The 24,812-nt window shown below is 49.0% G+C and overlaps 1 protein-coding gene across 1 annotated transcript in view; it reads right to left on the bottom strand.

Moving 5' to 3' along the window:
• Window positions 1–12,156: 12,156 nt before the first annotated feature.
• Window positions 12,157–24,812, bottom strand: part of LOC144274740 (netrin-1) — a 211,627-nt gene continuing 198,971 nt past the window's right edge. Inside the window, exon 6 of the mRNA XM_077833801.1 lies at window positions 12,157–12,485. Within this exon, the coding sequence (XP_077689927.1) occupies window positions 12,157–12,485 (329 nt within the window). The remainder of the gene's footprint in view (window positions 12,486–24,812) is intronic.

Raw genomic sequence — 24,812 nt, forward strand, 5'->3', positions numbered from 1 at the left:
TTTTTAATAGCAAGGGTAAGTAACCATTGGAACAGTTTACCTAGAGATGTGGTGGATTCTCCATCACCTGAAGTCTTTAAATCAAGGCTGGATAGCTTTCTAAAAGAGGTGGTCTAGCTCACCCGGAAGTTATGGGCTTGATGCAGAAATTATTAGGTGGAGATTTTAGGCCTGCTATGCAGGAGGCCAGATTAGATTATCACAATGGACACTTCTGGCCTTAAAAATCTGAGAGTAAAAGAGCCCACTCTGGTATGAATTAATACAGTGCATAACCCTGCTCAAGCTTACCCAACCTGAAAGGGAACCAAATCCCTGGGCTCTCGTCGCTAGGAAACTTGACATCCAGGCAGACCAAGTCAGCTGTTCCACATGCATCCTGGCCAATAAAACCTCAATCCCCAGGTGCTCATCCCCAGGGATCTCACGAGGTTTGCAGAGGTAGAGAGTTCTCCTTTCCTTCTGTACCAGCCTGAAATGTGATAAGCAAAGTGCCCTGTGCTCACTCATGGTATGTCTACACTACGAAATTAGGTCAAATTTATAGAAGGCGATCTTTTAGAAGGCGATTTTATACAGTCGATTGTGTGTGTCCCCACATTAATGCATTAAGCACATTGTATATCTAAGGGCGGAGTCGGCGGAGTGTGTCCACACTACCGAGGCTAGCGTTGACTTTCAGAGCGTTGCACTGTGGGTAGCTATCCCACAGTTCCAGCAATCTCCACCGCCCATTGGAACTCTGAGTTAAGCTCTCAATGCCTGATGGGGCAAAAACATTGTCGCAGGTGGTTTGGGGTACATGTCGCCAGTCGCCCCTCCCTCCATGAAAGCAACTGCAGACAATCATTTTGCGCCTTTTTTCTGTGTGGGCGCCATACTGCTTTCAGCAGACAGTGCAGTAGGACTGCCAACCATTGTCATCGTCATCCCGCACTTCCGCTGCCACTCTGCTTTCCTGATGCTACAAATCCACCTTGCAGGTCCTCTATACGACCGTCGTCATCCACTGCTTCCTTGGCACTCTGTTCTCCTGGTGGTCTCGCAGGGCCGCTTCCGCTGCAGCTCTGCTCGGCTGCTCTTGTCTCACCATACCACGGCAGGCATGCAGCCCACTCAGCTGTTGTGTCCTGGCAGCAGACGGTGCAGTAGGTCTGCAAAACTGGTCATCCAACCACCGCTTCCCCTGCAACCCTGCTCTCCTGCAGACGCCATACCGCGGCAAGCATGGCGCCCACTCAAATCACTACGGCAGTTATGAGTATTGTAAACACCTCGCGCATTATCATGCAGTATATGCAGAACCAGAACATGCAAAAGCAGGCGAGGAGGCGACGGCAGTGCGGTGACGAGAGTGATGAGGACATGGACACAGATTTCTCTCAAAGCATGGGCCCCAGCAATTTGGACATCCTGGTGGCAATGGGGCAGGCTCATGCTGTGGAACGCTGATTCTGGGCCCGAGAAACAAGCACAGACTGGTGGGACCGCATAGTGTTGCAGGTCTGCGATGATTCCCAGTGGCTGCAAAACTTTTGGATGTGTAAGGGCACTTCATGGAACTTTGTGACTTGCTTTCCCCTGCCCTGAAGCTCAAGAATACCAAGATGAGAGCAGCCCTCGCAGTTCACAAACGAGTGGCGATAGCCCTGTGGAAGCTTGCAACGCCAGACAGCTACTGGTCAGTCGGGAATCAATTTTGGAGTGGGCAAATCTACTGTGGGGGCTGCTGTGATCCAAGTAGCCAACGCAATCACTGAGCTGCTGCTATCAAGGGTAGTGACACTAGGAAACATGCAGGTCATAGTGGATGGCTTTGCTGCAATGGCTTTCCCTAACTGTGGTGGGGCGATAGATGGAACGCATATCCCTATCTTGGGACCGGACCACCAAGGCAGCCAGTACATAAACCGCAAGGGATACTTTTCAATGGTGCTGCAAGCACTGGTGGATCACAAGGGATGTTTCACCAACATCAACGTGGGATGGCCGGGAAAAGTTCATGACGCTCACGTCTTCAGGAACTCTAGTCTGTATGAACAACTGCAGCAAAGGACTTACTTTCCAGACCAGAAAATAACCGTTGGGGATGTTGAAATGCTTATAGTTATCCTTGGGGACCCAGCCTACCCCTTAATGCCATGGCTCATGAAGCTGTACACAGGCAGCCTGGACAGTAGTCAGGAGCAGTTCAACTACAGGCTTAGCAAGTGCAGAAGGGTGGCAGAATGTGCATTTGGATATTTAAAAGCACGCTAGTGCAGTTCACTGACTCGGTTAGACCTCAGTGAAACCAGTATTCTCACTGTTATTACGGCTTGCTGTGAGCTCCATAATATCTGTGAGAGTAAGGGGGAGATGTTTATGGCGGGGTGGGAAGTTGAGGCAAATCGCCTGGCCGCTGATGACATGCAGCCAGACACCAGGCGGTTAGAAGAGCACAGCAGGGCGTGCTGCGCATCAGAGAAGCTTTGAAAACCAGTTTCATGGCTGGCCAGGCTATGGTGTGACAGTTCTGTCTGTTTCTCCTTGATGAAAACCTGCCGCCTTGATTCACTCTACTTCCCTGTAAGCCAACCGCCCTCCCCTCCCCCCTTCGATCACCACTTGCAGAGGCAATAAAGTCGTCATTGTTTCAAATTCATGCATTCTTTATTAATTCTTCACACAAATAGGGGGATAACTGCCAAGGTAGCCCGGGAGGGGTGGTGGATGAGGGGAGGAGGGAAGGACAAGGCCATGCTGCACTTCAAAACTTATTGAATGCCAGCCTTCTGTTGCTTGGGCAGTCCTCTGGGGTGGAGTAGTTGGGTGCCTGGAGCCGCCCCCACTCCGCGTTCTCGGCGTCTGGGCGAGGAGGCTGTGGAACTTGGGGAGGAGGCCGGTTGGTTAGACAGGGGCTGCAGTGGCAGTCTATCCCTTTTCTGCACCTCAACCATACGCCAGAGCAGATCAGTTTGATCCTCCAGTAGCCTCAGCATTTCATACTCCTCCTCTCATCATATTGCCGCCGCCTCTCCTGTTGCTCCAACAATCTGTCCTTTCGCACATCCCTCCTGTCCTCACGGTCCTTTTGTGCTTTCCTGGACTCTGCCATTGTCTGCCTCCACGCATTGTGCTGGGCTCTGTCAGTTTGGGTGGACTGCATGAGCTCAGAGAACATTTCATCACGGGTGCGGTTTTTTCGCCTTCTTATCTGCACTAGCCTCTGGGACGGAGATGCTAGTTGCAGCGTTGAAACATTTGCAGCTGCGGGAGGAAAAAAAGGGAAATTAAGATTGAAAAAGACACACTGGCCATTTAAAAGGAGGGGGCTGATGTTTTCAGGTTAACGTGCAGCACAAACCCAACTAACCCTCCCCTCGCCCCCCAATTCTCTGGGATGATCGCTTCACCCCTCCCCCCACCGCGTAGCTAACCGCAGGGATGATTTCTTTTCAGCCACAGGCAAACAGCCCAGCAGGAACGGCCACCTCTGATGTCCCCTTAATAAAATTCCTCTATTTAAACCAGGTTACCATGAATGATACCACTCTCCTGAGGATAACACAGAGAGAGAAAGAACGGATGTTGCTTGAATGCCAGCAAACACCAGGACCACACGCTGCCATGCTTTCTCATGCAATGATTCCAGACTGCGTGCTACTGGCCTGCTGTGGCCTACCATGGAGGACACAATAAGGCTGCCCTCCCCAGAAGCCTTTTGCAAAGGCTTTGGGAGTACCTCCAGGACAGCTTCATGGAGATGTCCCTGGAGGATTTCTGCCCCATCCCCAGACACATTAACAGACTTTTCCAGTAGCTGTACTGGCCGCGAATGCATCCCAAGTCTTCAGGGCAAATTAATCATTAAACATGCTTGCTTTTAAACCGTGTATTATATTTACAAAGGTACACTCACCAGAGCTGCCTTCAAGGTCCGGGAGCCCAGGTTGGGAGGGTATTGAATCCAGGGTGATAAACAGTTCCTGGCTGTCAGGGAGAATGGTTTCTCCGCTTGCCTGGTGTGCGCTATCTTCAGCCTCCCCCTCCTCCTCATCTTCCTCATCCCCAAAACCCTCATCCCTGTTGCGTGAGACTCCCCCCTTGCAGGAGTCCACATACAGGGGAGGGGCAGTGGTAGGGGCACCCTCTAGAATTGCATGCAGCTCATCATAGAAGCGGCATGTCTGGAGCTCTGACCCCAAGCAGGCGTTGCCTCTTGGGTTTTTTGGTAGGCTTGCCTAAGCTCCTTAAGTTTCACACAGCACTGCTGCGGGTCCCTGTGATAGCCTCTGTCCTTCATGCCCTTGGAGATTTTTGCAAATATTTTGGCATTTCATCTTTTGGAACAGAGTTCTGATAGCACGGATTCGTCTCCCTATAGAGTGATCAGATCCAGTACCTCCCATTCGGTCCATGCTGGAGCCCTTTTGCTATTCTGGGACTCCATGGTCTCCTCTGCTGATGAGCTTGCCACACTGGCCAAACAGGAAATGAAATTCAAAAGTTCGCGGTCCTTTTCCTGTCTACCTGGCCAGTGCATCTGAGTTGAGAGTGCTGTCCAAAGCGGTCACAATGGAGCACTGTGGGATAGCTCCCGGAGGCCAATACCGTCAAATTTCATCCACATTAACCCAAATTCGACCCGGTGATGTCAATTTCAGCGCTAATCCCCTCGTCGGGGAGGAGTACAGAAATCGATTTTAAGAGCCCATTAAGTCGACAAAATGGCTTCGTTGTGTGGATGGGTGCAGGGTTAAATCGATCCAATGCTGCTAAATTCGACCTAAACTCGTAGTGTAGACCAGGGCTCAGTGTGGTCAAGCCCTTCAAGGTAAATATTAAGGGATGAAAACATTCAGCTCAACTAAATGTTTCTTCATAGGAAGGCTGAGCATCTCCCAAGGCCTGGATTTCTGGATGGAAGCGTCCTCCTAGAAGAGATCCTTTGTCCCCTGTCAGAAAAGTCTATTAGACAAGCAGTGTAGCTGTAGCTGTGTCGCCCTTGGAGGTGGGATGACGTGACCCGCTAGTGTGGACCACGAACTGCTCTCGCAGCGTCCAATTGCAAAGTAGACAAAATTCCCTTTCTTCTGCCAGCGCCTGATCCTGCACTGTTTGTACTTGCAGACTGGAGTCACAGCTTGCACTAGCTGTGTGTGCATCAGGATCTGAAAAGAGATTTCAGATGATGATGTGAAGCCATTAACAGCCCTGGAACCCGTTAATGGTACTGGCTAGATTTCTATGGGAAGTGTTTACCTTGCTTTGCCAGTGGACGGCTCCCCTGCTTTGAGCCGTTCCTGGTGTTTAGATTGTTGCATAGTTTTCTGTTGAATGAACATGTGCTCTGGAGTCTAAAATGCTTTTCTCTCTCTTCACGGTTTCCAATTTTAATTTCTCTTTGTTAAGAGGATAAAATACCAGAGTGGGCCAAAATGCCAAGTGCAAACTCTCTGATGTTCTGCTGCTCAGTAAATCTGCTGTGAACGGCCCTTATTTCTGTTGGAGTCTAGTTCCTACGGTCGGAATAAATGAGCCCTTAAAAGCTGTTACACCTTGTTAAATTACCTTTCTTATTGTTTATTTCCTGCTTCTGCTGCTCCAGGAAAGGTCATTTCCATAGGCACTGAGCATGTCAGGCCAGCATTCACCTCCCAGAGCCAGTCGCCAGCCAGGGTTACCCCAGAGCCTTTTGAAGGGAGGAGAAGTGAGAATGCCACTGACGCTACTGAGAGGTTCTGGGATTTGTGCTGAGGGCGGGGGATGAAAGGCCGAGACAGGTGCTAAGGCCGCATGTACACCCATTGTTCAGCTGGGAATAGGCTCATTTCCCCCATTTCTCTGCGCTGCCGCGGTTTCTCCTTCACAGACCATTAGCTAAAAGCAGGAAAAACCTGGTAAATCTATTTTCACTTTTTGAAAGCTTCAAGCAAGATTCCCGAAGAGGAGGTGGTGGTGGCGTGTTTGACCCATATGCCTCTGCCATAAAGCTCTGAGATTGCTGACCTCCAAGATGTTTTTGAACTAATAAATTATCATAGACATTAAGGGGTAGAAGAGACGGTTTGGGTCGCTCAATGTGACCTCTGTGCAATTCACAGGATCTTTGCCCGCATTATTCCCTCTCACAGCATTTGGCTGTCTGGAAGTCTCCCCTCCAAATATCACCCTCTGCTCTGCTTAACTTGTCATGTAATGTTTTAATGCTTGGCTCATTTCTTCCTGAAGAAGCTGCCTGGTATGAAATCTAGCCATACTCATGGTCGTGCAGTGTCAGTAACGGCTGACACCTTGAGAGCTTTATTGCAACTGGTAGGGAGATTTGTAGTTTTCAACACAAGTCACTCTCAGAACAAGCCTGGGCCAGATTCCTGAAGGATGCATGTTCCTTTGCCATTCTTACACCTTTTCCTCAGGCTGCATTTCTCCATGTCTTCTGATGAGTTTGCCCTGGATCTTACCAGCATGTTCTAAACCCCACCTCCTCAGAGACCTAACCTGAAATGCTGTGGGGCCAGCAGAGCAGCTGGAGAACAGGGAGGGGGAGGAGGTGTGAGGATGGGGGGGAATGAGTGGAGGGGGAAAAAGACAAGGGAGTACATTATTCATGTCAGGGTTGGCCCTGGCCACGGGTTCTGGGCTTTGCTTGGCTTTCTCAGGGTGCTTGCTCTGCAGGCTGTGTCAGCAGGACCTTGTCCAGGAGCAGGGAAAGCCCTAAGGAGTCCTAGCCCTGTCCCCACCATGGGAAGGGATTTCTTTAATCATCCATCGGTTCCCACGTGCATGGAACTGGATGCGGCTGAGAATGCCTGGAAGCAGAGCAGAGTCATGCAGCATGGCTCAGGGGCTTGCTAATGGGACACACGAGCCTAAGTCGCCCACTCAAACCCATCCCACCCCATTAGTCAGTCCCATCCATGGGATACTCAGCAGCCTCCATGTGCTACATTGGGTAGGCAGGCTCCAACTGGACAGGCATCATAGAAACCACCACCTCTGGCAATAATTCATACCTGCTGGCATCCTCAAGGAGAGGCCATTTAATGCAGCGCCCTGGAGTCACTGGTCTGGCCGGGGCTGAGGCATGGTAGTGGGGCAGTGGAGGGAGGTTAGCTATGCTGCTGCTTGCGTTTGTACCAAGAGCTGGAAACCTGGCTACTCTCACCAGCACTAAATCCCCAAATACTGCTGTTTGCTGCTGGCATGGACTGGCGCCAGGCTGCTATTTTACTGTTCGGCTTTTCGCTCCTCCCTTGGCACCCATCCCGAAAGTGTTGATTGCACAGTTAGGGAACACCCTGCATCCACGGGGCTGATCCCAACTCTGCTAAGAGCTGATGGAGCCCAGCACTGTCCGAGTTCAGGCCTGTATCCCACAGCGTTAGAGCTCCTCTTTCATCCCGATGTCACTAAAGAGACTGGCCTAGGACGAGTACAGTTTACAAGAGTTTATTCAACTGGTTTCTGACTTTAGTTCTACCAAGTGGGTGCTGAACAGTTACAAGCTCCATCTGGTTCAGTTACAGCCATCTAACAAAACAAAACAAAAAGACAACTTGGAAAAAAATAAGAAAATCCACAACTTTTTCACGTCATTAAATATATTCATATATAATAACCATAATATATTAGTATGCATTGTAAAGAAACATTGCCCAAAACAGTATGTAATGGTCATAACTAAACAACATTTACAATTCAAGATATTAACAGAGATAAAAAACACAGGTTTTTCTGCCAGGTCTGTGTAACAGGAGAAAAGGTGGGTGGTGTGTGCAGGGGAGGGGGGAAGGGACACAGAATGAAACAAACAAAACAACTTTTGTTTAATACTACTGTCGAGTGATGATTGTTTTGGCATTTCAGCTGCTTTCCAGAATCGCTTGGTTGGCACCGCAGCCCTTTTACCCTGTTACAAATTCCACGTTACACGTCCTCAGGGGACCTCGGGATCTATTTACTTATTTTTGTGTTATTCAAGTTACCATAATGTTCCACCGTTGTGTGTGACCCTTAATGATAACTGCCGGTACAGAACTCTCCGAAAGCCCTTCGCCCTCTCCCTGGGCCCCCGGGTTTTTCTCTCGTTGTTCTGGATGATTATTTTGGTTCTTTCCCCTGTAAGACTCAGATGCGGGTTTTTTTCACATCAGTGGAATGTTCTGACAAGGGGGAGCAGTACAGCGTGACTTTTAATTCACATCAGCCACTGGGCTAGCAGGGCCGAACTAATCAAGCGGATCGGTGGCTGCTTTTAGGTGGTGGGTATAAATTCCTTGCTGGCTGTGATATGGGGTTGCCTTATTGGCTACCTCCAAATGAAGAGCTGTAGGATTCTTCTGAGGAGAAGTTGTTACCCAAAAGTTACCCATGGAAGTTGTTACCCAAAGACTATAATCCTGGCCCTTCTAAAGTCCAGGGGGGTTGTCCTTAAAGAGAAGCCAGCAACCTCTAGGAAATACGTACTTCATAAGACACCCCCTGAAAAGTAGATTGTTTTGCTTCGCTTTACCTAGTGGTAACGGAGATTGTATACGTTATACATGCTCAGTATTCTGTATGATCGTATTACGCACAGCTAAAGAGGGATACTTGTTAGCTGTGGGCAGAGCCAAACAAGCCCCTCAGACTTGTTGGTAAGCGCAAAAGTAAAAAAACAAAACCAAAAAAGACAGTATTTCTTACTAGGCTTGCACAGCAGGGGTGGGGGTTTGTTTAGAAAATCTACATTATTACGCTTCTGGTTAATAAAATTTCTGAGCGCTAGTTTGTTTTACATCTCATACTAACTATACAAACTTCTTGGTTTTCTTTTTATTTATTTTCTTTTTACTGTCTGGAGTACCCATGGCCCGTTACAGCTTTTCAGCATATAAATATTCTCTGTTGGAGGCGTGAACATTTACTGTGTGTTCTTCCGGGGCTTCTTCCAAAAATGTTAAAGGCAGTAGTCTGAGGGTTGGGGCTTTTCTTTTTAAAGTTAAATTTTTTGTTTTGAATGCCGTCCTAGGTGCCGGGCTCCAGGTTAATAATGCTAGCTCCACAAACCCAAGCATGGAAATGTCTGCTATTCTCCGGCTAGCCATTGCGGTGGATGCGGCAAGTCCGCTTGGAAGGCAAAGCTGCGGCCCCCGAGTGACCTTGCTGCAATTCAATGCGCATTTGGGAAATGCGAGGGCAGGAGGAATGTGCTGCATGCCAGCCAAACCTCAGAGACTGGGGCGGATACCTGTGCTTTGATGTTATACTAAATGCAAACTTGGGGGCTGGGGTTCTAAAAGGCACCAAAGGGTGCCCACCTACCACTGAAACTCACTAGGGGTTGGGCTCCTCACTCCAGCCACAGGCTACCTTGGAAATCTCAGTCAGAAAACGTCTTTAGCCAGTTGAATGAGCTTTAGGATTATCAACAGAGCATCCTCGTAGCGTTACACAGCGGCCTGCCTAGAGGTCTCCTAGAATAGCAGGGGATTTTTTTTGCAAATGTTCCTTAGCTGGAGATAAGGTTTTACTGCATGTAATGGCAGGGTGATGGGACTCAACTGGGGGTGCTGTTCCTAGGAATATCCCACACCACAAGGGCGTACGGAACAGCCGGGTGCCATGAAGCACAGATAGATCTCCAAGCCAATGCAGGCTCTCAAGGACTGTACTTTGGCCCAGTCTAATTTGATCAGTTTGGCCAAAATGTTATGCTCTCAAGTACATATTTAGGCCCCTGAGGGTGAGATTTTCAAAAGCATGCAAGTGACTTAGGAGCACTAGTCCCATTGACTTCAAAATCGTTTGCCTTTAATACCAGTTGCCTTTCTTCTTTCTGTCCCACAGTCAGTAAAAGGGGATGCGGGATAAATACTTGGTTTTGCTGAACGCTCATTGCCAAGAAGCGTTCTGCATATTTTCTCTCCTAATGACTAAATTTACTTTAGTTAGTTAAGCCTTGTAATTCACACCACGGGTCAGACGAGCTCACAGGAGCTGGTTTCCCTATCCCAGCCTTGAATTTCAACTCCGCAAGCCTGCTCTGCATTTCAGTGGGCACCTCTCCATTTTACACCTATTTACATCGCTGCCTTGCTTTAGAGCAGTTTATGTCATTATATAAATATTGTCAATTGCTATAAAACCAGGCCAAACTGCTGGAAAATGTCATAAAATGGATGTTTCCAAGTTTCCTAACAGGAAAAGTATCAGGGAGGTTTTGATTTTTGTAGCATGGGCATCGTAGAAATTTGAGTTTGAATTGTGCATCCAAGTTGCGCCCATTTTTTGTTGTTGTTTTACAACCAGTTGCTTGTACAAGTTGTGTGTGAGTGCAAATCTCCTTCTCCCCTTATGAGTCTAATGTGGAAGCTAAGAAAAATCTGCACCGTGGCTTTAACAAAGCAGAAGTGCCACAGGCTCCATGCAGGAGTTAAGCCCCTCAAACCCGAGTCTCAGCTGATCTGCCCCAACCTCTCCGCCTAGCAGAGTGTTATAATGGTGAGGTGCTGAATATCAGCAATGCCTACAGGAAGCCAAGGGAGTTGAATACAGCCTCTATCTAGAAGAATTGACCTCTGTGGACTGCAGAGGTTCTCTCATTTATATTGGCAGATTATTGTCCTGTTTTGGGAAAGTTTTGTTTCTACAGTGGCTAAATGGGTAGAGCCTTTTGCATATAGTCACTTTGGCTAGTGTTTCTCCTGGTGCAGGGCTATGCATCGTTTACACCAACTGGGGCTGAAGTAGTACACAGGTCTTTTATGCTGGCCCCTCAGCACAGGTGAATCTGCGTTTGAAGCATTGCATTATTACCTGCTGCTGTAGCACAAATCCCCAAAAGACGCACATTCAACCTGATGCTGAACAAAAATCTCCACCTCTCGTCGTCACTGGCATGAGAAATGAGACGACAGGCGGCCAGCTGTTCTCAGGGACACATGGGGACTCTCAGGGGCAGGAAGTAACGTGACTGTGTGGGCTTCCCAGCAGTTTGCCCAGTGGGGCCTTCATCTTCTGAGTAACATTTAAAGGCTGGGACAGGGACGGGAGGGTTGGGGAAGGCGCAGAGGACCGTGAAGGGCTAGTTGGGTACAGAAGTGAAGCTACTGCCAGCAAAGACTTGGAAAGAAGCCTCTAAGCAAAGCCTGGGCACCAACCTCCCTTAGGTGCTTCTGCAAATCTTACCCTCCTGTCTCCTCAACTCTCTGGATTTAACGCAGCGATGACTGGCCATTGGCAAATGGGACCTGGATTATTAAACGCTAGACTGAGGATTGTCAGCTGGGAGGTGGATCCATATGTACCGTGATGTGGTTCCGTGCATATCTTGTGCTAACCAGCTGGCATCTAAACAGCATGCAGCTCTCCTTTGAAAACCTGGATTTGAATCCGACAGGAATAGCTGGGCCATGCTTTCAAAGTTAGGTGCATGTGTAACCCACCGACGATTGTGTCTTCTTCTAGCGGCTGCTCCACATACAGTGTAAAAGGCCTGCTGTTGTGTGGGTGCAAGCAGGTACTAATAAACAAGCACCATCACACACGCTCAACTTTGAAAATCTAGCCCTATCTCTTAGATACTGTACAGCAGGCAATTGATTATTAGAACTATATTTTACTGAAGACCATTCAAGTAACCAGTGTTAATTGATCCTCAAATATGTCCTCAGTGATCAATTTCTAATTAGTTCCCCTACAATAATTGTCTCGTTCAACCTAAGATGAGAAAATGTGATTCAGGGGTAGGGAAGTTAATTTCCAGCAGTGCCGTTGGTTAGTTTCTTGGCTTTGGAACTAGCAGGCGTTAGCAGTTTTAAGGCAGTTTGGCGTCTGTGATCTCTTAGACACAAAGGGGCGAAATAAGCGAGGGGACCACGGGAACTGGTAACTGAACAAGCCTGGGTGCTGTGGCGATCGAGGCAGTGCAGGCCCCAATCCGGCCTCGTGGCGCAATGGTTTCTTTTTGTGAGTGTTTGTGATTTTTTTTTCTGTACTATGAGGTGCAAACTTGGCAGTCCCACAGAAGTGATTCCCCTACATCCCACCCCCCGCCCCCCCCGACACACACAAACTGCAAAGTGAGTTCCTTCACAAAATCCCTAAGCCCAATCCCTATCTGCTCCAGGTTCTACACAAAGCAGCATGCATAGTCTCTCTTTCTCTCGCGCTCCGCTGCCACCTCTTCCTTTAGGCTTTCTTACACTTCCCCTTCTTCTCCCGTTGCTGGAACTTCCTGAGCCTCCGAGCCCATGTGTCCCTCCACTGTATCACCAAGCTGCTCTTGTCCGCTACGATCCCATTCTGGTCCGGCGAGTCTTCGTCATTGCCCAGCAGCAAGTACTTCTTCATGGGCTTGATTTTCGGGCACTTGCATGCTATGTCCTTGGAGCGGATCCACAGGATCTGGTCTCCACGCCGTATCCGGTTGGTCCCTTGTTTGTACACAGAGATGATGTTGACGGTGAACTTCCACCAGTCGCCAGCTTTGTCGGCCTTCAGGATGTGGATCTGCACAGCTAGAAAAAGACAAGAAAAGGAAGCAAGTTGAGGCTTATTTTTAACTCCAGCTAATAAAGCACTTGGGACAAGGACCCGTCACCTCTGGTGACCAGCCTCTGGAGGGAGGAACCAAAGGTCAAATAGCTTTGTGGTGACCACATGTGAAATGAGCTATTGTCTGAAGCCAAATCCCCCTGAGCCAAAGTCCACGTTGCAAAAGCCACCACACCAGTCGCTGCTAATTAACTGCTGTGCAGGCCATCTGAACAATGATGCCAACCATTGCCTGGGCCACAAAGAATGCGCTCCGGTCATACCCCTTAGGCGTGGTCCCAGCAAGTCAGGGATGAGGCTTGTTAGTGAGATGCTTGGAGAGAAGTTTTGCCCTGCTGCTCATGAGGTACCTATTCTGGGCCTAAACACAGGGCATCAGGCTCCAGGGCCATCAGTTCAGGAGACTTTCTGAGCACAAACGTCTGAAAAAACTAGACTTACTCCCCACCCCCAAAGCACTTGTTTGGGAGCAGTGAGGATTGCTGCACATACAGCATGTCTGAGGATGAACTGTAAAAGCAAGGAAAGGAAAAGTGCATCCCCTCTCATCTGCTCAGGCACCCACCTTGCCATCACCACAGCTACTGTACACCACAGAGTATGCACTAGTGCCTTAACACCACCCCCTGGCTCCTTCTGCCCCAGACTGGTCTCTCCCAGAATCCATGACTGGTAGGTGTGAATGTCTGGGGAAGTGGTACAGAGGGTGGTGCGACCTGGCAGAAAGGTCTGAGCTTTGCGGGGTCAGTGGAGGTTTCAGCTAGATGGAATAGGCTCACTCCTACCTGAGAGTGGCAATTAAAGGGACCTGGTTCAAAGTGGTCATCTGACTCATGGCAGAGAGAGGGGCCACAGGGAGACCCCACCCAGCAGGTCAAGGTGGAGGCAGACATCAGCAGCCCAGGTGCAGAGCTGCCAGTATCCTAGCAGGGGGTGTCCTGCAGAGTCAGGGAGCGTTTGGCCTGGGTATCAGGAAATGGTTCCTGGGATAGGGTGTCGGCCTTGGAAGAGTCTCCCAAGGGAAGGGATGGAAGCCCCAGTGCCTGTGACTAGAAACGGGGCAGCGGGGAATGCTCCTGCCCTGTAGGGTCACGGACTGGCTGACCTGACAGGCCTTCATCACTCCTCTCTAAGTGGAAGGAAGAAAGCTAGAAATACGGTGGCTTCTGAATGCTGCCCATGGGAGCCTTGGTTCCAACTAGTGCCCAAGTGCTGGGCACTGCGTATAACACTCAGATACACACAGATGCACCCAGGGCACTGGACTTCCATTCAGCCCCTCAGAGCCTTCAGTTTGCTGTGTCTTAGCTATGGACACTAACAATGGAACAAGCCAGAGCCCTCTCTGCCTGATGGCTCTGTGACCACCTCGCTGCTTGGTTTCCATGGGTGCTGAGCTCTCCCTATAAGGCATTGGTTTGTTTACCAAGGGGAGTACAAGTAGGAGCAAGTGTAACTGTTTCAGACCATGGAGAGATGGCTCCTTAGCTGATGTAAATCCACAAAGTTCAAAGGGCTTCGGTGGAGCTACACTTGATTTATGCTAGCTCAGCACCTGGCCATTGTTGTTTCTGGTAGAATTATTTGCAGGCCCCTGTTGGAATTTGGTGAAGCCCTGGCCTCCAAGGTAGAAGCCTGTATGGGCCTGGGATGTGCTCTCCTTTGGACCATCCTGCCTTCAGACAGCTCAGGGTGGAGTTCTCTGTTGTGATTCCCTCCATACCTGCCCCTCTCCATTATTCAAAGCACTGCTGTTCCACCCGGGGCAGGGGAGGGGGGGTGAGGGGCAGGGATAAGGGCCAGGAGTGCCGAAGATGCACACGGACAAAGTTCAGAGTTATTCGTGGTTCTTGTGGTGAGAGAGACCTGTCCAACTTTTCTCTCAGATGTTTCTGGGCATCCTGAACTTTGCACTCCAGGCTCCATGTTCCAAACACGGCTATGATGGTAACCGTTGCCATGTTTGCCTCACCAAGGGATTTGACACTCATTATGAACTTTAAAACAATAAATAAAATAAAAAGTAAATTGGGTTCATGTTTGACTGAAGTCATGAAGGTAACCATGGTGACAAAATGCACCCCTTCTGCTTAAAGCAACAGGGAGAGAAGTGGGGGAAATAAACCATCCAGAACCCTTATTTTCCTTGGACAGAGCTGGCCAGGACTGTGCAATGAATTTCATTACAAGATATTCTCAACATTTACTCAGCAAAACGGCTGCTTGTTAGCCTGCTCCTAGGGCTCATTGCCTTCTCCCTGGGCGCAGGACGGCTGGGGTGGTAACACGCAGCAGAGAACAAACACAATTCTCACACACACACCCAGCACACCTAGGTCTAGAATCCCCTCTACTATTTGAGCACCTTGAGGTGGCATTAATGTGCTTATCCTCCTTGTACACCTGCCACTAAGCGGCGATGTGATCTCTCACACCCAAAACCAATACTTGGCAGTGCAAGTTAGGCATGTACATGAAAGAATGGCCATACTCCTAAAATAGGAGTAGCAAAGGTACTTAGGTGCCTAACTCCCATGGATTTCAATGGGAGTTAGGTGCCTAAATATCTCCCTAGATTGTGACATTGCAAGTCACTGCTTTTAAGATGCTATCCCTTGTACAGGTCACTCCTGGGGCATGGGGAGTTCGCCATGTTGGATGATACGCTACGTGAATCTACATCAAATCTGCTATTTAGTCTGATACCTGAGCTGCTCTGATGAGGTATGTGGGCCTATTCTGCACAAATCACCAGCATTTATGGAACATACAGCGAGCCCGATGCTCACAGGACAAGCTTGGATGCCCGAATGCACCTCAACACCATGACTCTGCAGCCAGGGCTGCTGGGTTGGGCATGAGAACGGCCCTTGAAAATGGAAGGCCTGTTACATGGCCGTGAGTGAGTGAGAAGTGGGATTTCTGTGGCTGGAGAATTTGGGCTTGGGGGTTATCTTTTGTTTAGGTTTTTGAGGAATATTTTTCCATGGCCTTGCAGATGAGTGAGATTAGCGCAGGAGAATGTAAAATGAATGGCTAGTTTGATAGCGGCCTGCAGCTCTGCATTATCTGGACTAGTGGCTCAGTGTCCTAAGATGTCAATCTCTTTCCAGACCTAAATCTGAACTGCATGACAAGTCACGTGAGTATGGTGACCTCCATGTGCGTTCATCTAGCCATGTCGCCTAACCAAGAGGCACACGGACACCAGGGATAGTCTCTGGTTAGAACAGGCTCTGCACTGGATTAGCAAAGGAGTGCAGCTGGTCAGGAATGTAAAGGAGCTGATGGAGCTGGAGAAGGCCTGGTCGTGGCATGATGGAGGGGGTGGAGGGTGCTGCCACTCAGGACAGAGATGTGGCCACAGCACTGTGGGGGGATGCAAGGGAGTGATGTGACCATACCCTTTGGGGATTAGCTGCAACAGAAGCTGGGCTGGCCCAAGGAAATCAGAGTGGGCTAGCAAAGGGCAACTTGCGTGACAGCTGCCCAATCTCCTTGCACAACTGGCCCGTTTTCCAGGAGAGAGTCACAGCCCAGGCTGAGGCAGGTTCTGGTAACGCAGCACTTGCAAGCAGCCCTTTCTTCCCAAGACTTGATTTCCCCATTGGGAGGCTGTTACAGGATGCATTTAGCAGCTGAGTTAAATGTCCGGCATCTCCTGTGAACTCAGCCCATTCGCTTTCTGAAGGAAACAGGATCTAGGATATCTCCCACAGAGATCTCTCTTCGCAGGAGAGAGGACACACCTGGGGTTATATTGACCAGCTGCGCAGAGACCAGGTGGCTGGAAGACAGTTTAGACTAGGACAGCCTCCCCATTATTAACACAGGACTTCAGCCAGTATTAACAGTACAACATCCTCATCACCCCTCCCTCCCGGCCAGTTTGTTCCAGCTGTTTGGACAACGTGCTTTTGGAAATAGCTCTGTGTTCAGAGCTGGATCCCAGCCCTTGCGACTGCTCAGATTCAGAGGTATGCAGGGGAATTGGTTTGACCCATTGTTTCATGGGCCCATGCTGCACTGAGCCCAGGCAGCTGGGCAGCACGATCTTATAAGTGTCTCCCCTCTCCAGCTGCATCCTGGCACCACTGAGCAAACAAGACACTGTCCTTGTGTTCATGTCACTTTCTGCAAGGGAGGGAAGTACCTAGAATGGAGGTGAACAAGCCCTAAGTCCCAGGCTGACCCCACGGTTTCAGCTTCCCTTCTCTGTGCCCCTGGCCTGTTGCATTTGATCTGAGGCAGCGTCTCAGGTGCCATTCAACTGAATTAGAAACTGAATAAGTGGATCCGGCCCTTCCAGAGCAGAACACTAACCCCGCTGCCCAGAACAGCAGAACATGCGTAGATGTTACCAGCTGACTCCACGCAAGTCTCATCATACCACACCCGCCCAGTCTAACCTTCCATCTTCACAACCCCACTGCTGGTGACAATGGCTGCCCAAGGTGTGCACAGCATGGGATGGGAGGAAAATAGAGCCATGTAAGCCTCTACAAAGCTGCAGAAGTTTAAGCTCCCTCCGCTTATAACCTGGGGACTACAGGAGGGGATAGTGCATCTGAGTTCAGCCTGGCTGCTGCAACTCCAAGAGGAAATGGTCCAGAGGAGTTGTAACCACCTTCCTTTTTTATGGGACAGGAAAGGAAAAGGTCTCTTACCATTGCGGGGGGGAATCTGTAAAGGGAGTTGAGTAGCAGCTATTGTGCTGCCTCGCAGAACAAACCGCTCCTCCCTTATGATGCTCACTTATGTGCAGCATTCTGCACCCAGCGTATGTCAGTCAGGGCTTAAATCAACAAGGTCTGAACATCGGATGGAAGCCTTGCTGGGAAAAGAAGCTGGGTCTCTGCCAACCGCCCAAGGACCTGGATTTCCAAGAGCATCGAAAGGTGGTCCCAATGTCCATGACAAATCTGGGATTGCTGTCTTATTAGCACTTCACTGGCCAGGCTCTGGTTTTGTCCATCTTATTTGCAGAGGCCATCTGAGGCCGCAACACTGATTGGCTGCTGATGCCCACACCAGCAGCCAGCTGGAAATGTTGAGGGCGGAAGGAAAATTAGCTGGGAGTCAGCTCAGAGAAGTGGACTGAGCTGGAGCCCAAAATCCCTGCTTTTATTGCACAAGACTCTCTCCTGCCAAGAGGAAGCATAGGCTGTTGGTCAGTTACCATCTATTAAATTTGTATTAAAAATCAACCAAGCAGGCAGCTTAGCCCTGGGCAGAGACCTCTTCATGGGGATGGTGCTTGCAGCTCGATCTCAGCTTCCCCAAAGTTGAGGGAAAGGTTCTGGTTTGGTCCACTGTAAAGAGATTGGCTTGAGCCAATGTTTGGCCCCAGATTTGAATCTTCACAAAGTCCAAGGAGGCTTGGATCTGGGGTTCAGTGCAGGCTCATCTCTGCTAGCACCTTTCAGCAATGACCCCTATTGCTAATTACAGCCCATCGCTAATGGTCTTGTAAAGATATGCTGTTGAGATCTGCACAAGCTGAGGAATGAGGTAGTGATATAGGGCTCGAGGGCTGCAATCAGGCTTGGTGAAACTCCAAAGCCATGAAGTTCATGTGTTCATAAGCAAGAAGAAGAATTTTGGATGCTTCTCTGTTCCTTTGAAAATGTTGGGATGAGGAGATGGTTCTTAGTTTAGCTGAGGCAGTTCACCAATCTCTGGCTGGGGTGTAGAGAGGCAGAAATTTAGAGATGGGCCAAACCAAATCCCCAGATCCAAACACCCAGACCTGGATCTGGCAGATAATGGGTAGTTTGTTTCATATCAACAAAGCCCAGTGCATGTTTCTGATCAATTTTTTTGATTGGCCAAACAGGGCTGTTCTACTCCTGCCTATCTCCCACTTCCTGAGCATACAGGTACAATGCAGTGCTGGTGTGTGCCTGTGTAAAGATGAGATGGTTTTTTTTGGCCTACATTATCTGCAGAATCTATGATCCAAAGGTTCAGTCCCTAGTCTAAGAGAGTTCAGTGCAGAAATGGTGCTATCCTTTCAGCACCACAACTGACATTTCATAGCCCAAGCGGAGACACTAACAGGTGCCATCAGGGCACGATCAGCAAGAAAATGGGAACGTCAGCTGACTGTTCCTGGGAAATCCCTCGCTCAGTTTTGGATTCTGTCATTTATGGGATGCAGGGAGCGGAAAGTGGAATGACGGTGACCCCCGGGGACGTCTCGTAAGACATTCAGTGGTGTGGTGCACTGCTATCTGCCATCCCTATGGCGTCTTTCACACTGAAGAACCCAAAAGCACAGTGCAAACTACTACTTGTATATTGCGGTATCCTTTCACCCACATGCGGTCACCTCTGGAGTGGAACGCAGAGGCTGTTTAACGGTGCCTAACAGCACTACTTCAACATTACACAACAAAGGTGACGCTACATCGTAATCTAAAGATAGCGGGAACAGGCCTCTTCCTGGTGTCCTTTCGGAGGATCCAAAAACTAGGCCCTGTGATTGACAAGGGCTTTCTTCCAGCTCCCTTGAGTTTACACCTGTGTTCTGATACCTTCAGGATACTAGACTGCACCTGCCATGGCAACATTCAGAAGGTCCAGGAGCGACCATAGTTCTTCCATGCCTAAGAGCTGGTTGATCAGAGCTAGGGTTTGGATCTGGCTCAGGTGCTGAGTGGGATGCAGTGTAGGTTATGAAACATCTTCAGCTACACCGGATCATTGCATTATACACTAGCTTCAGCCCCTTTGTGAGACCATGTCTGGACCTAGCCAGTAGGGTGCTGGGTACTGGTGTTGGTTCTGATCCACTCTCCAGTGGTTCTGGGCTGAACTGGAACCTCCTTATGGAGGAGGCAGGCTGCTTGATGGTTGTCACGTAGCCACCTCCTTCGTGTTACCACCAGCCCCTTTTATTGTTTGCGTGCCCGCTTCCGTGGATGCTGCCTCTGTCCCAGCCCATGTCCACTTCTTTTTGACATGTGGCCCAAACAGAACACTAATCACCCACACTGCCCTGTGCCCAGGGATCCACTCTACTGCCATCTTCACCCAGATGCTCCACTACAAGCCATCCACTTTGCACCACTCAGGCAGCTGATTTAATATGTCTCAAGTTGAGCACTGAAATTGTAGGTACCCCAAATATCTCAAATCACTTCTGAAAACCCTAGGTCATTGTCCCTACTCAGAGCTCACCCACAGCAATGGAACCAGAGGTGCATTATAAAGCCCTATCCAACTCCTTCGGTTATCAACTGCCTGATAAGAGTTTTTGGCAGCTATTGTTTACCCAAACAATTCACTGCACATGCTACTTACTTTGTTATACTTATTTAAAGCACCAGTTCATGATATAGATTCACAGACATTTCCGGGTGGAGAAACCCATCCATTCACCTAGCCCATCCTGTGCCACTTTCACCAGAAGTGAATGCATTTCAAACAGGAGACAAACACCGGCTCTGGGCCCTGAGGTCTGCACAGAAACTTAGTCTCCGTTGCTGCCATGAACTACTGTAGGGTTGCCAGATTGGTGATGCGTGGTGCAGTCGGAATTTCCATTCATAAAAATGTCAGTGTTGTGGATTCAGTTTCAAACCACAAGGAGAGAAGGAAAACTGATTTCATTACTCGAGTAATGGAGCATTCCGAGTCGCTGCGTGTTGATGAAACAGAGCCGAAATCTGGAGGCACCTTCCTTTGGCTTGTTAACCTGTTTGTTTCTTTTGAAGAGCTGTCAGTCAAACGAAACCCATGGCAGCTGTAAGCAGAAAACGGAGGAGGAATGGGCGACCCTGCTGTATGTTGCAAAAAGTTGACATAACATGTCTCTTATTTTTGTCTTTCCTCCGATGAGGGAACTTCTTACTAAGTTGGCTTCCAGGAAAGTGCCTCGTGGGGAAATGATTATGCAGACTTCATGTATTTATTTGCTAATTGTGAGCTGAGAGGAATCAATAAAACCAGAGAGAGGGAGAAAAAATCCACTGGAAGTTACAGCACTGGACAGGAGACAAAATAAAGAGAAATCACTTTATGGGAGATCCAAGCTGGCTCGGCCCAGAGGATGTAGTCATGCCACTTTTTCCGTTTTCCAACCTGCCTTTGTAGTTCTCAACAACAAAACACTTTTGATTGGATTTTATTTTTTGCCTTCCAACCTCTTCATTTACAATGCAGCCTCCTTATCCATCTGTCTGTCTGTAAGATTTACCATGAGCCATGTCAATCCTGGAGGGATGCAACCTTTGTTATGTAGGTTGAAAAAAGCCCTAATCAACCACCCAAACAAAAATCTCTGACCTGTTTAGATGACAAATGAACATTCAATCCACTGAATTAACACTTGTCAGAGCAACACATCTGCATCGAAGGCCTCATATGCAACACGATTTAATGCTAAAAAGTGTGTGTTGGGTGGAAGCTGGTAAGTCCACAAATACCTTTACAAAATTGCAAAATACATATTTTTTTTAAAAAGGGCATCATGAGTGCCAGATGCTTTCATGAAATCTGAGCTCTGACCACATATTTCCCAGACTAATGTGAAGGTAAGAAAATGTGAAGATGAGCCAGTTTTTTATTTTTTTGGAAACAAGTCTTTGATGTCAAAGTCCTCTTTTTTTTTTTTTTTAATTAATGAAGTGGAAGGACTGAAGGCTTAGGTGAAAGCTTGGCTGGCACAGTCACTGCTGTTTTCATTGACAGAAAGTTTTATGCTCCAACCTTGCATCTAGAACATGTGGTTTCCCTGGAGCTGAAGGAAAAGAAATGGTCTTTCAAATATTATTTCCTCTAACTGGTGGGTGACTGTGGCCAAACGTCTGTCACCCACCTCTGGGGTTCCCGAAGGAAGCTCCTGCAGTCAGAAGGGGAGTGAAAACTCAAACCTTTGCCTTTGGTTTTCTAGTGGTAGTGTGGAGTCACCTTCCATGTCACCAGGGAGGGCTGAGTTTGGGCAGGATGATCCCCCAATGGCACATTTAGATGGACTTCTCTGCTAGGGGTGAGGGGAGACTTTCACTGTCTGCCTTTGGTTAGCATGTTAGCTGGGATGAGCCACAAAGGTCAGGGGGGTCAGTTTTCAAAAGCACCTACATGACTTAGGAGCATAAGTCTGATTTTCAAAAGTGACTTAAGAGCCCACTGACTTTCAATGAACCTTAAGTTTCTGAGGGCCAGATGTTCCAAGGTATTTAGCAGCCTAAATATGTGGATAGACGTCTACTGGGATTTTCAAAAGCACCTAAGCAGGTGAGGTGCCTAATGCTCACGCATTTCATTAGGAGATCCAGTCCTAACCTGCTTTTGGAGCCAAAGTCACTTAGGTGCTTTTGGAAGTGTCACCCCAGATCACCAGTGCACACCCCTACCCCAGATCACCAGTGCACACCTCTAGTGTAAATGAGCTGCTTTGGTGCAAATTACTCTTTTTAAATGTCTGGAATAAACCACACTGGGGTAAGCCGCCTTGTACATCAGGGCAGCACATCTGCATTGGGGGTTGCACCACGGAAATGGCATTGTTTTAGTTACCCCAGTGCATTAAAAAACAGGGCCTAAGACTCAGGGACCCTGTTGCCCCTCAACTTGTGTCCTTGTTTACCCCCATGCAAAGTGGGGGGTCAGTGTGGAATGTTAGCAGGCCGGGGTTTTATACCCACTTCCACTCATTTGGATGGATGTTAACGATGACATAAGTTGCAAGATAACACGATAAGAATAGTCATAAGCAATAATAATAATGTTGTTATTGCTTTAAATTGCCATAAACAAGTTGTCACCTAGACAAGGTGCAGAGCAATGAAGAATCAGATACAAATCTTCAGACTCAGATCCTCAAAGGTGCCTAATTCCCACTGAAATCAATCCCATGGGAGTTTGGTGCCTAAATACTTTTGAGGACCTCGGCCGAATTCCAGAGGGAGGCGAAGGCCCTATCTTGGTTAGGAGAAAAGGTGCTTTTCCAAGGAGCGTTAGCAAATGTGGTGAGAACCACTGAGGGCACCCACTTTCTCTCACCCGTGCAAGGCCATTAGCTGCATGTGTTGTAACCCGCATCAAACCCAATGAGGCCGCTTGTTTCCATAGCTACATGTGCACTGTGTACCATAACCGACGTGGGCCGGAGGGCAACTGAAGGACCAAACCCACGTCTCAAACTGTTCTCCCCAACTCCACCTCAGTGGCAACCACCCAGCTCACCCCTCAGGCTGTCTCCTCAACAGCCTCTCTAGCCTCATGTGACCCTAAGAGCCCCTCAGTGCCAACTGGCCAGGGCAATACAGGAATATCCTGCTCCTGGGCTGTACATTCTGGTTCGCCAAAGAATATCATGTGACATCTGAAATCAGTCATTAATACCACTGTGAAATGTACGGACAGATACTATGTCAGGTGTCTGCCGGTACCATGTCCCTGCAGTCTGTATCAAGGGCAGCATTGACAAGTGAGTTTCTGCTGGACACAAGGTGATTATGCCTGTCTCTGATGCTCACATGTATATTAAGCATTGTAGGCCAGCACAGTGGAAGCTTCATTTGCATATGAAGTCAGTGAGGGGTGGGAAGTTAACAGGGAGGGTGCACACTGGACAATAAGCTCCAGGGGCTCATCCTTACTCTGGGAACAGACCATGAACTTCGGGCCTACAAGGCAAAGGCCAGGTTGACACTCCTTCTCCTGTACCTGCCAAGCAAACAGTGCATTGATAGTCATGAAAACAGGATCTGAAAACGCCAGAGGACATTTGAGGTAGGATAAATTGATTTAGCCTGCAGGTTAGCCTGCAAGGGTTGGACTGTAGGAAGCATGTTATAATTTGGTTTTATATGTAACCCTTTTGTTACCATTACCCCTGCTCCCTCCCTCTGAAATGATGATCTGTGATAATGAACTGATGGCTGGTTTCACTATAACTATATCTCAGTGCTGTGGCATTAAATGAGGTGTGGCACCTGTGATGAATCACATATGCTGGTGCGTGCACTGGTTCCTTGGGGACAGGAGACCTGTTCGTTCTGTGAGTGCTCAGTGGAGAAGGTGCTGGATGCTACAGGGGACCACCTGAAAGGTGCGCATGGATTGGGGGGGGGGGATGCACCTACTGGTAGCCTGCAGGGGAAAGCCCAGAGGTGCCTGTTTGGGTGGCTAATGGGCTGGTGGTGTCAGGGAGCTGTCACACCTTGTCTCATTGATTTTTCTCATTGGGCCTCATTGGCTAGGCCTGCAGGTCTTGTCTGAAAATAGCCTAACATCAAACTTTGAACCCAACGAGAGGAAAATTAGCAGTGTGCATCACTTTGGGGTGGGGAGAGGGGGGCAGGAGGGCAGCTCAGTGCAACGTGACCTCTGCGACAGCTCCAATGTTTTCCAGTCACTTGGAACCTCCCAGGGGGCAGAGAAGCCAGTGACAAATATCACTGCCGGGCGCTGCGGCCTCTCTGCAATGATGATCCCGCTGTGGTGGCCCATGAGCCCAGCATTCCAGAGTCGGCAGACAGGCCATGCTCCTATTCCACAGATGTTTACTCCACTAGCTCCTGAACCGTTCCCCTGACAGAGCTGGACAACTAAGGGCTAGGGCATGTCCCTCTCGCTTCCGATCTCAGTGCAAGCTACTGCTGGGCACCCTTGTGGAGTATGATCTCATCAGAGCCTTTTGGGGTTGATTAACAACTTAACTACCTCCCTCTTTCCCCCTGCCTGGCCCCACTGGGAACTGGCTTGGCGAAGCACATGGCCAGACAGCGCAGCAAAGCTCAGGAGAGAGACATGCACATTCGCAGCCCATTCCTCCTCCCATCGTCGAGGCCCAGCCAGCCAGCAGGGAGATCAAATCAGCATTTAGCCAAAGGAAGCTTTGACAAGCCAGCTGGTTAACAGGACTGGTAACCTCTCCCAGCGGGGAAGAAGGGAACTTCCCGCTGCAAGGCATCACCCCCATTGCATTCACAGTGGTGCTCACATGGCAAGCCACAAAGCCCACCCGATGATCAGAGGCAAAGTGGATTAGTCTGAGCCCTGGCATAAGAAATACATGATGGGCGAAATTGCTGTAATTTGTAATTGAGGCGAGCTGTTGAAGCAACCAGCGGGTGCCCCGTAAGCAGCCATGTGATGCTGCTAAGTTCCAGCAATGTACCCCCTGAGGGGAGAACAAAATCAAATGAGTCACAGCTTTCACAGAGCTCTGGCTGCAGCCTGGGCTGATGACACCAGTTTTCAACACGGAATGGCTCCTGTCCAGTTCCTGAATAGAATACCTTGGGAGCGCACAGCTCCAGCGGCCAAGAGCAGAGCAG

This window comes from Eretmochelys imbricata, chromosome 14, assembly GCF_965152235.1.
Source record: "Eretmochelys imbricata isolate rEreImb1 chromosome 14, rEreImb1.hap1, whole genome shotgun sequence".
Taxonomy (NCBI): domain Eukaryota; kingdom Metazoa; phylum Chordata; order Testudines; family Cheloniidae; genus Eretmochelys; species Eretmochelys imbricata.